This window comes from Atheta coriaria, unplaced genomic scaffold (genome assembly GCF_025399875.1).
Source record: "Atheta coriaria isolate IRGN ID8LTWV9N9 unplaced genomic scaffold, Caltech_Dcor_3.1 hic_scaffold_3_pilon, whole genome shotgun sequence".
NCBI lineage: Eukaryota > Metazoa > Arthropoda > Insecta > Coleoptera > Staphylinidae > Dalotia > Dalotia coriaria.
The window spans coordinates 5,288,524-5,305,048 of record NW_027045445.1 but is presented as its reverse complement, the minus strand read 5'-3'; the positions used below and the strand labels follow the sequence as shown (position 1 = coordinate 5,305,048).

General features: G+C 35.3%; 3 protein-coding genes and 1 long non-coding RNA gene across 4 annotated transcripts; 1 reads left to right on the top strand and 3 right to left on the bottom strand.

The window, feature by feature from the left end:
- Positions 1-2,233: 2,233 nt before the first annotated feature.
- On the bottom strand, positions 2,234-2,923 carry LOC135804202 (uncharacterized). Its single transcript, XR_010550995.1, has 2 exons — positions 2,526-2,923; positions 2,234-2,466 (listed from the first exon to the last, which is right to left on the bottom strand). It is a non-coding gene; the product is annotated as an uncharacterized lncRNA (long non-coding RNA).
- Positions 2,924-11,678: 8,755 nt separating this feature from the next.
- On the bottom strand, positions 11,679-12,932 carry LOC135789510 (venom allergen 5-like). Its single transcript, XM_065299368.1, has one exon. It carries the CDS (start codon positions 12,804-12,806, stop codon positions 11,901-11,903), a length of 906 nt encoding a protein of 301 aa, XP_065155440.1. The 5' UTR covers positions 12,807-12,932; the 3' UTR covers positions 11,679-11,900.
- Positions 12,933-13,245: 313 nt separating this feature from the next.
- Positions 13,246-15,127, top strand: LOC135804385 (gastrula zinc finger protein XlCGF57.1-like). The gene is made up of 3 exons (XM_065318251.1): positions 13,246-13,531; positions 13,628-14,404; positions 14,471-15,127. Exons 1-3 carry the CDS (start codon positions 13,334-13,336, stop codon positions 15,029-15,031), a joined length of 1,536 nt encoding a protein of 511 aa, XP_065174323.1. The 5' UTR covers positions 13,246-13,333; the 3' UTR covers positions 15,032-15,127.
- Positions 15,047-16,478, bottom strand: GABPI (zinc finger DHHC-type palmitoyltransferase GABPI). Its single transcript, XM_065318252.1, is given in 4 exon segments — positions 15,047-15,510; positions 15,567-15,852; positions 15,855-16,060; positions 16,254-16,478. Coding segments are annotated over 4 exon segments (987 nt in total). The 5' UTR covers positions 16,358-16,478; the 3' UTR covers positions 15,047-15,119.
- Positions 16,479-16,525: the final 47 nt, after the last annotated feature.

The following is a 16,525-nucleotide window of genomic DNA, read 5'->3' as shown; positions in this document are numbered from 1 at the left end:
AATATGGCGGATTATTGTAAATTGTTGACTTGTAACGTACAATGGCCAAGTGCGCCGCGCTGCGCGTTGCGTTGCGTCACCGCCATGTTTTATTCTAATTGTTTCAAGCTCTAATTGCCGCGCACAAAATTTCGATGTCGAATTGATATTGCTTCGAAATATGCACCTACAGATGGCAGTATTAATTTAGTATTAATTAAAAACTTTAAAAATTCACGTGAAATCTACGTTTTGCAATTTATCAATTAATTTAGAATTACGTTGTATTTTAATTATTATAATTAATAATTAAAAGTTGTAAGGAGTGCGGAGCACTGCGCTTGTTAGTTATAATTAATTTGTAAAGTTATGAAGATTGCGTAAGGCACGCTAACAGGAACAGAAATGCGCAAAGTAATGCTTCTTCATTGCACAAATGTATTGCATGTCATAACCTACAAACGAATCGTGCTAGAATTTATTTCATCATGGTACAATGTTTATGAATCAAGAGAGGAATGGATTTTTGATTTTTTGGGATTTATCGAAGGTTAAAATAGAAATTAAGCGGAAAAAGTCATTTTTGGAAGGTTATGTCGGTTTACAACGAATATACTATTAAAACAAGATGGCGAATGATAAAATAACATCAAAACAATTAAATTTTTGATTTTTTCTGGTATTTTTTATTAAAATACAAAAAAAGTTAAAATTTGATCAAAAAAATAAATTTTTGATGAGGTTATGTTGTTTTACAGCCAATCCCTATCCCTACTAATATTATAAATGCGCAAGTCCTGATGTTTGTTACACTTTCACGCAAAAACTACTTAATCGATCATCATGAAAATTTGTACACATATTCTTAGTGGTCCCCGAATGGTTATAGGCTACTTTTTATTTAATAAAAAATTATTTTTTAAATAAAATAAAGAAATTGTTTAGCCAATAATACCTCTGCATCTGGCTATTTGACTACTTTAACGCCATCTAGCATTCCAGCAATGAAGCTCAAACCTAAGTACTATAGTACCATCACACTGTATTATCACACTGTATTACCGACAGCTACGTCAACATCAAATCCAATTGACTACACTATGGAGACTGTACACTATACTTCCATAGACTATACTTTCAGCCATTTTAAACTTCCCGCCATTCTACTTCATTGTTACTTCTTCTGTGACTACAGACGCGTACGGAAGCAACTTCATTATTTTAGATATTCGCGAGCGAAGCCAAGGGTTAAAGCTAGTATACTATAAAAACAAGATGGCCGCTGTTAAAATGTCTTGATAGTAATTGAATTTTTTGATTTTTTGAGTAAATTTACGGTTAAAACAGAAGAAAAAGCCAAAAAACGTATTTTTGTTAAGTTTATGTCGTTTGACAGTTATTATACTATAAAAACAAGATGGCGGATGTTAAACTTCCTTCATATCGTTCAGATTTTTCAATATTTCAGGTTAAAAGTTTAAAAAATTAAAAATCCGAGCAGAAAACCTAATTTTTCGATGAATTTATATAATTTAACCCCAGTATACTAAAAAACAAGATGCCTAACATAAAATTATTGTTAAAATGACTTCATTGTGATGTATCAATAATAAAACTCAATAGCATCATGACAGGTCACTCTTCCGAACGAAATAATCGCCTCTTAACCTTGAATCGATCGATTCTCTTTTATTTATTTTTTAATTTGCAATTATCTACGATCTATTCATATTCAGTCCTCTGCAGCTAAGAATAGAAGGTTACGCAAAATCATCGCGGTCGCTATAAAGATTAATTTCGTTTTTATCGTCGTCATCATCACATATAATACAAAATAAGTATATATATCTTATAAAATATACTTTAGTTGATTTCGCAGGTTGTGATTTATGTCCGCTCTGCGTGTATGTAAGGTCACCTACCATAAAGCACAATGTAAAATGTAAACCCTGAGCATAACCACAAATAACCCACATTTACCACAGCGCCAAGGTCGTGCAACAAAGGGTAAGTCACAGTATACTTAAGTGTAAGTCATCCGAGTTGCATCACCCGCCATTTTGTCATCACTTGTTTTAGTTTTGAGTTTTACTGGTAAAACGTAAACAAGTTGAGTTTATTCGAACATAATTACGCCATGCACGTACTTACCAACAACTTAGACGACTTAAGTACGTTGCGCATGGTTATGTAAGGCTTTTTTTATTGTTTTCGCTGTTTAAAGACGATTTATCACCGGTTTTAATCTGGTTGCTGTGGAGTAAACAAGTTCATTGCTTTTTTTATTTAATTAAAAAAGAAATTAATTTAAGTTTGGTTTTCTTGCGGAAATGAAAAAAATATTGATAAAATTTCAAAGTACACATTAATTACAACTGAAAATATTAACCAGAGTGCAAATGTAAGCATAAGTATTAATATTATTGTAGTTAAGAAGTTTTCCATGGCGGCCATTTTGTTTTTTAACTTTGAAGGTATTACAGGAATCTGTAATGATAATTTTGATGTTTTGAAGGGTTTTTAGTGTAAATTAATGTTTTACTTACGTTTTTTATGTTTTTTCATTAATTTCTAATAATTTATGCTTGTTTTCGATTGTCACTTTCATCACAGCAGAAGTTACAATCAAGTAATCGCACAATGCGGGAGGTTTTCACTGTCGAAATGCAATTTTATGTCGAATGTGACATGTCATGGCTGTTACAACATGCGTCACACATGCGCCGTGTGCAATTGACATTGAGACAACGTTTACAATGGTAGCAATTGTAAAAATTCGCCTCAATAAAACCATTTGGAAGATTTACCAATGCGATATTCCCTGCATTTCGTTACAAACACAATGAAACGCGAAAAAGTTTTGTTTTTTCTTTACTTTTACGGAAGTGCTGTTCAAGAACAAGACATGCATCAACATAATTGAAGCAGACATTGCGAAACATGCGCGAAACACAATGCGAAAGTGTGTTTTTTTATACCAAAAAATTCTTTCGTGCGCGCGCGCACGCGATAATAGTGCATTCCGATGCGAAACAATTCCCGCAACTCTCATTATGATGATTTACTTACGCTTTTGTCTTTTCTGTCTGCTTCGCGAGTATTTTTTATGTTCCGCATTGTTTTCACGGCAAATGGCACATCTTAATCGCATTTTGTTTTAATTACCATCACGTTTTTATGGAAAAAGTAAGGTTTGACATCTTTTTTGACAGATTTTACGCCTATTGGCATGCAACCAAGTGTACATACTTTCTCATCTGTAGTAAAATAATGATTAATGACGCTTTCATAACCTTAAACCTCAAATCTGATTGTTAAGAATTTGTTTCACAGCGCTTTTGTCTTATAAAAGTATTCTAATAAAAAAGCGTGCAGAAATTTTGTACTTACCAGCTTCAGATGATTAAGTAATTAATGAAGTCGAAGAATTAAACGCAGCGTGCAGTCGTATGTTGGAACACAAAGAGGTTATTAGTGAACAAATGAATGTGACGAACAAACAATACGAACGGAACAACAATTCATCATTAACTAATTGATCAATGCTAATATACGCCGGGTGAAAGACGTCGAAACATTAACATTCCGACTTTGATGTGAATTTTTCGCCAACGCACAGCGTAAAAGAAAGTCGAATACTTATGAGATTAAACGCGAGAGGTCATTAACGTCAGTTACAGTTCACAGCATGTTTCACACCGGCTGTCACAAGTAAAGCCACCTTACTAGGGGTAATAAATCAATCATATTCCTATTAACTTACGATTTATTGTTGATCGCTCGCTCTAATATACAATATAAAGCCACTAATAAGGATTAAATATTTACACAGAAAACGTTTGAGGATATCGCGTTGCAAGATGAATATGTAGACAAATTCAATAGAATTAAGTACAAAAGCCACCACTGGTGGCGCTGTCACACGGAACAAATGCGTAGGGTTATTTAGTTAGTGACAGCGCCACCGCATGCCACTATCTGGCGCGAAATTTAAAAATTCATCTCTCTCGACACTCGTAACTATTCATATTTCTATTGTCTTATACTAGGAATGATTCCAGCCCTTGGTCAGTCGTTTCCAGAGACTCGGCTTGTCGATGTTGGCCGACGGCGGTTGATCCGTACGGATCTGCTCGAGGAAACCCATCGATTGTTGCGGCGCTGTCGGTTCGTTACCGTTGCCAGCGTCGCCAATTTCACGCAGATCCCGCATCATTTTCTTGCGTATCGTCTTCTTCATGCTGAGGTGACGCTCGAGCGTCTTGTATTTGTGCTTGGAGCGCGTGTCCAGCACCACTGCATCGCAGCAGATGCGTGGATTTTCTTTGTTTTCGTCTTTGCTCGGCGCGTGCCAGATGTCGCGCACGTCGCGGATTTTTCTATCGTTGATTGCGGACATTTTCAATTGCTTTCAATTCTTCTATTTGTTGAATTAATTCTGTAAACACACAAAAAACAATTTAAATAAATTAAACACTTTGTGTATAAATTAATTTTAGTGTATATTGGGTTGCATATAGTTAATCATGTGTTTTTATTGCTTTTGAAGTGAAATCAAGCAATTAAAGTAAGTTTATCACCGATTTGAAGTGATTTAAGTCAAAAAAATATCAAATCCGGCTCAAGTTCGTATGTTATGCGATAGATTTCGGTGAAACTGAAGTTTCACCTTCACCTGAGCTTCAAATAAGTCAATATTCATCAATCAAGTTGTCTTAGATATAGAAACATAAAAATCATAAGATATACAGGGTGTTTAAGGCTATAAACTTACAGAAAAGTAATAAAATAGTTATAAAACACATAATTTATGACAAAATTAATTTTGGCAATGATTATCGATAAAATGTGAACAACTTTTACGCTATAACAATAGATTTATCTATTTTTGCGTTGCGCGGGCGTTTTCGTAGGCGAATTGCACGTGTTTGTTTTCTCTAAATTTATTTTCTAAACCAGATGTCAATTTAGATCACAAATTGATATAATATAGCGTGATGTATGTAAATCTTGTTGTTTTGTGCTTCTTTCACTTGAGTTCACGCTGTTTATTGTTTCACACAGCATAAGCACGAGTTCAAGCACTTTGTGCACTTAAACTTCTCATATTCTCATCCTTTCTCAGTGTCATGCAACTGCAACCATACATACACACATATAAATATAATGACAGCCAAGTGTAATCTAAGAGGTTAGGTTTATAGGTTATGTGTCTACGCGCAGTAAACGTAGCGTTGTAGTGTAACAGCGTAGCGCACCGGACGAAAATCGCGCGTGGAAGGAAAAAATCATCGAAAACTGGAATTGTAACTGTAAACTCGCCGCCGGTTCGCGCTAGGACGATGGAAGGAACTCGCGTCTACGCCATACGGTCAGCCGGTCGAGCCGTTGTCTCTATTGAGCAATGAAATTAACAAAAGGCCGTCCGTCAAAACGCACTCGTTGGAAATATGTTCAATCAATTTAAATTCAAAGATTATATTTTATTACATGCTAAATATCTGGTTTTAAAAAGTTAACAGATGGCGCTGTTGTAGTTTTTGACACTTTTAATGTTATGACTAAAAAATGTGAAAATTACAGTTTTCTTCTTTACCATACTCACACCGATGGTAATTTTATACAAAAAACTTGAATTATCGTTGTTTTTGTTATTAAAGATCAATTTAAATATAATTACACGTTAAATATCAAGTTTTAATGAATAATTAAATAACCAGATGGCGCTCTTGCACTTTTTTGACAGATTTTATGTTTCAACTTCAAGAAGATGTCAAAAATTACCGTTTTCTTCTTTACCACACCCGCAAAATCAATTTAAATGTTATTACACGCTAAATATCTACTTTTAAAAAGTTAACAGATGGCGCTGTTGTAGTTTTTGACATTTTTAATGTTATGATTTAAAAAAAATGTGAATATTACAGTTTTCTTCCTTACCATACTCACACCGATGGCAATTTTATACAAAAAACTTGATTTTTTGTTGTTTTAGTTAAGAAAAATCAATTTAAATATAATTCCACCTCAAATATCAAGTTTTTTTTTAACAATTAAGTAACCAGATGGCGCTGTTGTACTTTTTGGCAGATTTTATGTTATAACTTCAAGAAGATGACACTATTTTATGTAATAACTTCAAAAATAAGAAAAATGTCACAATTAAGTAACCAGATGGCGCTGTTGTACTTTTTTGACACTATCTATGTAATAACTTCAAAAAAATGTCTAAAATTACAGTTTTCTTCTTTTCAACACCCGCAAAATCAATTTAAATGTTATTACAAGTAAAATATCAACTTAAAACGTAACCAGATGGCGCTGTTGTAGTTTTTGATGTTATGACTTTAAAAATGTGAATATTACAGTTTTCTTCCTTACCATACTCACACCCATAGTAATTTTATACAAAAAACATGTTTTTTCGTTGTTTTAGTTAAGAAAAATCAATTTAAATATAAAAACGCGTGAAATATTAAGTTTTATAATGATAATTAAGTAACCAGATGGCGCTGTTGCACTTTTTTGACAATTTCTATGTTATAACTACAAGAAAATGTAAAAATTACAGTTTTCTTCCTTACCACACATACACCGACTGTCATTTTATGTAATCAACATCATTTTTCGTTGTTTTTATCACGCAAATTCAATTTAAATGTTTTTACAAGCTCAATATCTACTTATAACCTAACAACGTAACCAGATGGCGTTGTTGTAATTTTTTTGACACTTTCCATACCAACTTAACCCCAACGGGATGCAAACATTACAGTTTCCTACCTTCCCACACACATTTATGAACACTAAACATCATTTTCGTCGTTTTGGTCGATTACAAACTCATTACCAACTGCTAAGTGTAAGCTAATGATTTAAATGACAGCAAGTTCAAGCACAGCGCTGTCATTAAGTTCGCGCCGGCGTTTTTCGTTAATTAGCCGCGGACCTTGGCAATGCGCCGCGATGAACTTCAACGCCACGACAGGTCTTCGACACCTTGACGACAACAAAAGCCACTAACATCACAAAGTTTACGAGTAAACTCAAAAAGGAAACCAAGATCTGAGAAAACTTCACATTACACAGCGGATGTGCAGAGTTGGAACAGTTTTTATAGCTTCTTCTTGTTTCCAAGCTTCGGAAAGCACTCAGCCGAGTGTAAACAGCAAACAGCAAACAGAAAACAGAAAACACACATGATGATGAGTTTTAATTACCTACACACGAGTTTTACTCATTGGAATACATAAAAATTAAATCATAGATATTATTAGATGATTATTTCATCAAAAAGTCGAGTGTGGAGTCAGTAAACCTTGGTTTTTTACTTTTGGTTCACAGATTAAGCATAACTTAGATTAGTTTTGCTTCAATCCGGTTGACGGATATATCGGCCGCGTGTTCGATGGAAGTCCACGAGCAGGAGAGCGCATTCAAGGCGAACAAGTCGGCTTCTTGACTTCTGCTCGTGCACTACGCGTAGAGTACATACATCCAACTGGCAACTTGGTGGTTTTGTCGAAACTCTAAACTTAATGCACCCATTGTCATGTTAATGTAATGTTATACAGGTATATACAGGATGATTCAGCGTGTTTTATGTCAGACCGCCATCTTGTTCATTAAGTACCATACAATACAATACAATGACATCAGTTGAGGTAGAAGAGGTTCATATGGAGACAAAGTAAACTAAAGTAAAGTAAAGTTAAAGAGTAAGGTGACTGAATGAGTCATAATTGTGTTCGTGGGCAAAACTTTCATTCTTGAGAACGTTTTGGTTTTAATAAAGTCGATTGTGATCTGAATTTTTTTTTTTGAAGTGAAATATTTTGTTTCTGTATAAAAAGTTGCATAAATATGTTTGTACATTTTAAGTGAACATTTCTATATGTAGATATTTATTTATTCACTTTCGTTTTTATTTCTTTGTGTGTTATTTCGACTGAGTTGTCTTGCCAAATGTGGAGAATCATGCGGAGTGTCATTTGGCAAGCGTGAATTACTTAAGTTCTTTGTGGAAGTGATTAGAATCAATAAAATCATAAAATGAAATTAAAAATTGGATTATGGTCATTAACACGTTGAGGACGGCGCGGTTTTTGGGTGTCTGTCGCATCGGGCGGCGTTTGAGCATTTTCAACTCCGTCTAATTAATTCAGCTGTGCGCCACTGGTGGTTATGCATTGCTGTATCAAAAAGCGATTGTTTTTGCAGTTGCGTCGCCATTTATTTATTTTCTTTGTAATGAATGCCTTTATCTTTAGAGTCCGACCGAAACTATGTGCGATCTGAGATGGCAAGTGACGACCACGACTTAGCCGCGAGTAAGCCGAACGACGCACGATAATTCACGAACACTGAGTTTCGGTTCTGCCAAAAGTTTCAGCCAATTTTTGGCCGAAACCAAATTTGAAGCCAAAACTGAAACTTTAGTCGGTCACTATTTATTATAATATGTAATCTGAGTGACACATTTGATGACAAAGATGCAAGGCCCTGATTGTATAGGTGAAACGAGGAGAAGATATAACCCAACCAGTGGCGTAGTCAAAAATGAATAAGTCTCATTTCAAATGAGCCGTGTACCACCGGTGGTACACGCCGTCCCACAGACCAGACGCGTGTGTACCACCGGTGGTACACGCCGTCCTTAACGTGTTAAAGTTGCATAATTATAAAAATATTAATTTTATATACAACGTAACTTTAAATATAAATAAGGTTATGTTGTCTAAATTCATTTTTTAGTCATTTTAACCTCAAATATGCCTAATTTTTGCATTTTAGGCAACTTAACCTATTAATTAATACTAAATTCATTAAAACAATTGATTTATAATTTGCATAACCTTAAACTAAGTCTATTTCATTGGTTATAACTGTTAAAATGCATTTCTAACCTATTTTAACCTCAAAAATGTCAAATTTTTGTACATTTGCTAACTTATCGTTTTGATAAATACTAAAATCGCTAAAACAAATGATTTATAAGTTGCATAACCTCAAATATAAGTTATTTTTTGAATTATAATAGTCAAAATACATTTATAACCTATTTTAACCTCAAAAATGTCAAATTTTCGCACTTTTATTAACTTATCTTATTGATTAATACGAAAAATCACTAAACCAGATGATTTATAAGTTTCATAACCTAAAATTAAGTCTATTTCATTGGTTATAACTGTCAAAATGCATTTTTAACTTATTTTAACCTCAAAAATGTCAAATTTTCGCACTTTTATTAACTTATCTTATTGATTAATACGAAAAATCACTAAACCAGAAGATTTATAATTTGCATAACCTAAAATAAAGTCTATTTCTCAGGTTATAACTGTCAAAATACATTAATAACCTATTTTAACCTCAAAATGTCAAATTTTTGCACCTTTATTAACTTATCTTATTGATTAATACGAAAAATCACTAAAACAAATGATTTATAAGTTGCATAACCTCAAATATAAGTTATTTTATGGGTTATGTATCCCAAATGCATTTCTAACCTATTTTAACCTCAATTTTGTTCATTTTTTGAACTTTTGTTAAAATAACTTATCGATTAGTATCTCCTGGGTTGGTTTCTTCACCCAAGGTGCAAAGTGTGACTCACCTTACGACTAAAACGTCTCAACTTAAACGTTCGACACGCGATCGTGTATTAATACACGATCATGCTTTCAGCGCGCGCGATATTCCAATCGATTACGCCTTCAAACGTGAATTACGATCATCGCACACACACACCGACTAAACCGCACAGAAGTTCATTAAGTTTATTAACTCGAAGGTTCTTTTTTCATTCACAAAACAAGCAAAACTCAACAAAATCACTTCCTAAACATACACAATTTTAATTTCACACAGAAGAGTTATAATTTTTAATCTGCAGAGTGATTGTTCTCTTTCACTGGATTTTTTGTTATTTGTTTGTGCTTTACAATCACTTTTCGAAGATTTAGCCGCGGCGAGTGAAAGGTCACGATGTAAAGTTTTCTATAATAGCGCAAAACCGCAGAATGATTTTCAACTGGTGTTATTGTTGTTGGTGTAGGTAATTCTGAAGAAAACACACTGCTGGTGTTCTCGTTTGCAACAAATCGAAGTGCAGTCTGTCACAAGTTGAACTCGCGTTAAGCTGACTTAAGTCGTGCGCCCGAAAGTATTTCAAAACCGTTTTTTATTTCTTCTGCGAGCCGCAGCCGATGCACTTTGTCGTCGTTCGCAGGAAGCAAACACAGCCAACGAAGCTGGATGATGAAGCGCACGTTTCGCCTTTTTTGTAATTCTAATTATGATTTTAATGAACGCTTGTATTTCTTTCACCGAAAACCGTTTGTGTGAACTCTCACACGCGTTTTTAATTTTAATTCTATATCCGAAAACTTCTTAATACACAAAATATGTATTTATTTATTTAATTATTTTTAGAAAATTTATCAAAACTAATTCGAATTATCAAAGCACTTAAAGGTTTTAAATATATTTTTATAGTGTTTAATGTTTAGATAAATGTATTTATCTTTGTTATTAATTAAATAGTTTGTATTGTTTGTGTTTTTGGTGAGGAAGACGATCGCGAACAGTGCTCGCCGAGTGCGGAGCGCTGACTGGATGGCCGATGATGGCAGGCCGACCGCAGACAAACAGTAGAAGCAGGAGAATTGTAGGAACTGGAGGAATCATACACCGTCTAGTCTAGTCGTGCACTCGTTGTACATTCAACAGTTATTAACCGCTTACAAAGTATTAAAACGTTTACTATACACCAAACTAACGCCATCTATCGTAAAATAGGTTTAAAAATTGGTATTCAAGCAATTTTAACCTCAAAATAATTGAATTTAGATGTATATTAGGTAAAAATGATATTTTTCACGCCATCTATAGAAAAATAGGTTTATAAATTGACATCCCTACTAATATTATAAATGCGAAAGTCCCAATGTTTGTTACACTTTCACGCAAAAACTACTTAACCGATCATCATGAAAATTTGTACACATATTCTTAGTGGTCCCCGAATGGTTATAGGCTACTTTTTATTTAATAAAAAAAATATTTTTCAAATAAAATAAAGAAATTGTTTAGCCAATAATACCTCTGCATCTGGCTATTTGACTACTTTAACGCCATCTAGCATTCCAGCAATGAAGCTCAAACCTAAGTACTATAGTACCATCACACTGTATTATCACACTGTATTACCGACAGCTACGTCAACATCAAATCCAATTGACTACACTATGGAGACTGTACACTATACTTCCATAGACTATACTTCCCGCCATTCTACTTCATTGTTACTTCTTCTGTGACTACAGACGCGTACGGAAGCAACTTCATTATTTTAGATATTCGCGAGAGAAGCCAAGGGTTAAAGCTAGTTTAACATAATTTAACCTCAAAATCGCAAAATTTGCGGGTTTTACGGAAGATAATTATGTTTTTACGCTATCTATAATTAAATAGGTTAAATAATATCAATAAGCTTGTTTTAGCCTTAAAATAACTAATCCTGCGTCTGTTTAAAGAAAAATGTATGTTTTTCCTGCGCCATCTATAGTTAAATAGATAAAAAGTGACATGAAACCTATTTTAACCTCAAAATAACAAAACCTACGCGTATATAACCTAAAAATACACGTTTTTCACCTTTAAATATAAAAATATATCAAAATTACCTTTTTCAGATGTTTTTTCTATATTTTTCTTCCTTAAAACACAATTTTTGCAAATAAATTCCACCGCACAAACACAATACCAGCGTGGAATGTCCCACCAAGCACTAAAATGTAATGCACCTCCCGAAAGCAATACAATATTCAATAATATGTTTATCGCAAATTGGACCCGATTAATATATCACTGATAAACAATTCGGCGACATTCCAGATAAGATATAATACACTCTAAAAATAGACCAAAGTAAAAACGGCAACAATCTGAACAATGTTCCCTCCTGCTCCATTGCTAATCCTCCACGCCATATTTAAATTCACAGGCGGATCGTAATTATCATCCGAATTATTCCTGATGTAATTTTCACAAACAAACGCCGAACCTGATTTTCTCGGCGTGCATGGGATTTTCTCATTGTCTATAGTATAAACCTTTTGACCTACAATGTTACCTTCAGGTCGATAATTACATAGGACTTCATACATGTCCCATTTTGTATCGCGTACGCTATGCATAATGGCGCACCCGACGAACAGAGTCTTCTCCCATACCATTTGCGTGAATGTCGCGGTGCGTTGTGGATAGAATACCGGCACATAGGAATCATGTATCTCGGAATATCTTGCTTCGGGTAGAAGAAGTCCTGGGTTGAACCATGAATGTATCGCAGCTGATATTAGTTGCAGGCGTAGTTCAGAGAGGGTTTTGGTGTGTTGGGAGCCGCGACGCATGGAGAATATGTAACGGTTTTGTCCGAGGCGTGTGGAATCCAAGGCGATGCGCATTTTATCCGGGTGGTTGGAGCATTGTTTCGCGAAGCAACCAGCGATGAATTCACATTCTTTGTCGTAGCTTACAGGGATGTATCGGGGGAGTTTTGGTGGGAGAAGGGAGATGCCATTTCCGGTTGCGAGGCGTGCACGTTTGAGGTTATGGAGATGGATGATTAGTTCACGTTCTTGGTTGTTGAGGTCCTGGTAACTGGTTCCGGTGTGGCCGCATTTGGATGATCGCACGCAGTGGTACATACAGGGTGTATTGCGTTCGTGTTGCGCGCAGTAATCGAACATATCCGCTTTCTGGGATGATGATATTAGTTGGAAAGGAAGTAGGAGGATGAGTGTAAGGGTGATCATTGTATTTTGATTTTATTTTTGATTTTTTTAAATGACAGGTGTTACAAATTGTGTGCAAACTGTAGGCAACCAAATGATATTGGGAGTTTTGTTTGTGTTTGAGTGCTTATTTTAAAATAATCGGTATTGAAAACATGTAAAACTAGTGTTAAAGTTGTTTTTAATGTCGATAAGTACCTCCTAGCGCCCTCTGTGAGAGAATTATAGAAGTTTATGGAACAAGATTGCTAGCCAAACAAAAATATGAATAAAACTGGATTTTCAGTTTATAAAACACAATATTATGTTATAAAACAACTAAAAACCCCAAAACAAACCATAATTTATCCATATTAGGCACTAAAAACACTCAAAACATAAAAATTATCGAATTATTCAACTTTAAATTCTCTAAAAACAGTTTGACATTCACTGCTTGAATTCCGTAGTCACCTAACCTGTAAACATATAAATCTGCTGATCTGTGTCCATGGATGTAGTACCCTTCACGTCGATGATCCGCAAATAATTCAAAACAAGTTTTGAAAATGGAGGTGCATGATGTGATAATAATCCTCCAGCGAGATCAAAACAAGCGCGCTCCTGATCTGGAATCCTACGATTTGATATGCCGCGTGTGTCTGGACCCTTGCAAACTCGACGAGAAGAAAAAGTGCCGGAATATTCACGAAGAGGAGGCGCAACTCGTCATCAGATCATTGATAGAAGTCTACACTTATGTGAAGGTACCATATCTTTTATCTATATGTTCAATATTCAAACCATTCAAACATATAACTAATTTTACTTTGAATTAATTTTTTATATGGAAATCATTACAGATTCCGGAATTTCCGGATAATTTACCACAGAATATTTGTCATCGATGTTTGGATTTCTTGATAAATGTACATACTTTCCGAAGTCGATGCAGATTAAATGAAGATTTACTCCTGAAAGTCCGTCAAAGGACTTTGGATAAAACTTCGTTTGAAAAAGGAATAACTACTGGCAGTAAAGATCCAGAAGATAGTTTATTCCCTGATCAAACACAAAAGTTGATAAATAAGATAAATGATGAACGAATGAATATTTTCCGATGTAAAGATTGTCATTTAATGTACGATACGAAGAAGGACCTCAACAAACATCGTTCTGAAGTGAAACATTCTCGTAGACCTGCCAGTCAGTGTCCACACTGTGGAAAAATGTTTAATACTTCTGCTCTGGTGCATCATCTACGTGTGCATACGAAAGAGAAGCCATTTTGTTGTGAAACATGCCATGCGTCGTTTGCAATCAAAGCAAATCTACGGCGACACATGAAAAGCCATCAAAATGAACGCGCTTACACTTGTGAAGTGTGTGGAAAATCATTTGTACGCTCAGAATCACTAACAACACATTTAAAAGTTCATGAAACGAAAAAAGAAAAAGATGAAGCGAATGATAACGATTCACTTACCTCAAAGAAACAATTTTCATGCACGCAGTGTGATAAGTCATACTCGACTAACGAACAGCTTAAAATTCACAAACGTTACCATCTACAGACGTTTTTATGCCCGGAATGCGGAAAAGTATTCTCGACAAAAGCGAATTTGATTACTCATCGACGCGTGAGTATAAATAAACATGTATATCTGGTTGCCTAACTAGTCTAACCTATGCTTGTTACTAACTAGGTACATACCGGTGAGCGGCCATTTGTCTGCACAGTATGCAACAAAGGATTCACCCAATCGTCGTCGTTGCGCACACATCAAGTCATCCACAGTGGTAGTAAAGATTATCAATGTAAAGTCTGTTATCGTCGATTCGGGGTGCGTGGTAATTTAATCGCGCATGAGCGTACACATACAGGAAACACACCGCATCGCTGCACGATTTGTAATAAAGGTTTCTGCACGTCAAGCACGTTACGTAAGCACATGCGCAAACATGAAAACACGAACGCAAACGAATCACAGGAAGTAGAATACGAGCAGGACGATGCCCAAGAAAACCAAAATGACGAAGCAGATTATGTTCACATCAAACAAGATGAACAAGACGAAGAAATAGTCTTCGAAGAATACGAACAAGATATAACTGGTGAATATGTCGATGAAATTGAAGTAATCTACGATGGAACAGAAGAGATAGAAACACAAGAAGTGATTTATGAAGATGAATATACAGATGAGCAACAAAATGGCGGCGAGGATGACATGTACATCACCGCTGACGATGCACTCATCCAATAATCGTAAGCATAATCATAACATGAAACTTTACTGCATTTATTGATTGATATTGAAATGAATACGTGTGGATATAAATAATGTGACATGATTAGATAATATTCTTTGGTGATGCTTTCACGCTGCTTCCCTGCCTTCTTAAGCAACAGATTCGCAAACAGAAACAACTACACAACAACCTGAGTAGTTTCGCAATGCCTAAACATTGTGTACAGCCTAGAATATTCACAACAAACTCAAACAGCAGAAGGAAACCGATTGCTGTGCCGTAGATTGCAGTCACAAACGGTAGGGCAATCGAAAAGGATTCGTAAACTTCTCCGCAATCTTCAGGTAACAACAGGGAATATCCTTTAAAAGGACGGAATGGATAACAAATAGTTGTAAGGTTTAAATTTGCGACGTATAACAAACACGCCGAGCATGTTATGGTCGCTAGTAGATAGAATTTGTAAGTTGAAGTTGTTACACAGGTGTCAATCCTGTAAAAAATCAATTTTAGGATTTAAATAATCAAAAAATGATGCAAATATCTTACCAGTACTTGTGTACGGTTCCATCGGTCTTGTAAATGTGACAAAACTGACAATAATATGAAGTTTTATCACTTGAAATGCCTTCTTGTAGACGTTTAACATCGCAGTGAATTTTCGCAACGCATATCATCGATGTTACTATGAGAGCTATCATTAAAATGTTCTCCCGTGGTAGGATTAGTAACCAAGGGACTACGTAGATCTCAAACACGCCGATTATTATTACAACTGAGATGGCCATCCACATGGCGAAGAATTTCGGTAGCATCATTGCGCTTTTGATGCTATCCACACGATTATCATGGCGATTGCGCCGGAGATGATCGTGCAAGTCAGGTTTAGAGTCGCGATGAGGATTAGGATGGGTACGTAGACGAAGGGCATGCCCATGGAGATTTGTTTCGCGCCGCCGTACCATGGTATTCGCATTCTGTCGCGTAGTGTCAGCAGAAGAGAGTGTTTCAGTTGGTTTGGGAGAGGGTTACATGTGATTAATCTGCAAATAATGAAATAAGTTAATATGGGAGCTCCGCCTACTTTTGTTGAGTCATGGGCGGGGCTTAGAAGGTAAAAGAGGAGTGTTTAAAGGTATATTTGATGAGTTTATGTTAATTTTGTGTTTGGTTAGAGTGGAATTTGTGGGAATTATTGGATTTAGTGGGTTTGGGGAGGTTTATGATTAAATTTACCTTTCAAAGGATTCGTCCAGTTGATAACAGTTGCAGCAGCAAGCTAACAGATGATTACGTTCACCTTCGAGATCATAATATTCACAGCAACAGAGATCTGGCATCTGGTTGTTTATTTCAAATGATTTTGCTTGTTTATAATTTTGTGGTCAAGGATTGTGTTGCTATGTAACCGAACGAACACAGACGAGAGGAGAAGAATCGAATTGAGAAAGTTGGGTTAGAATTCGACATACAGAGTAAAATATACAACATTTTCTTTTAAAATCTGC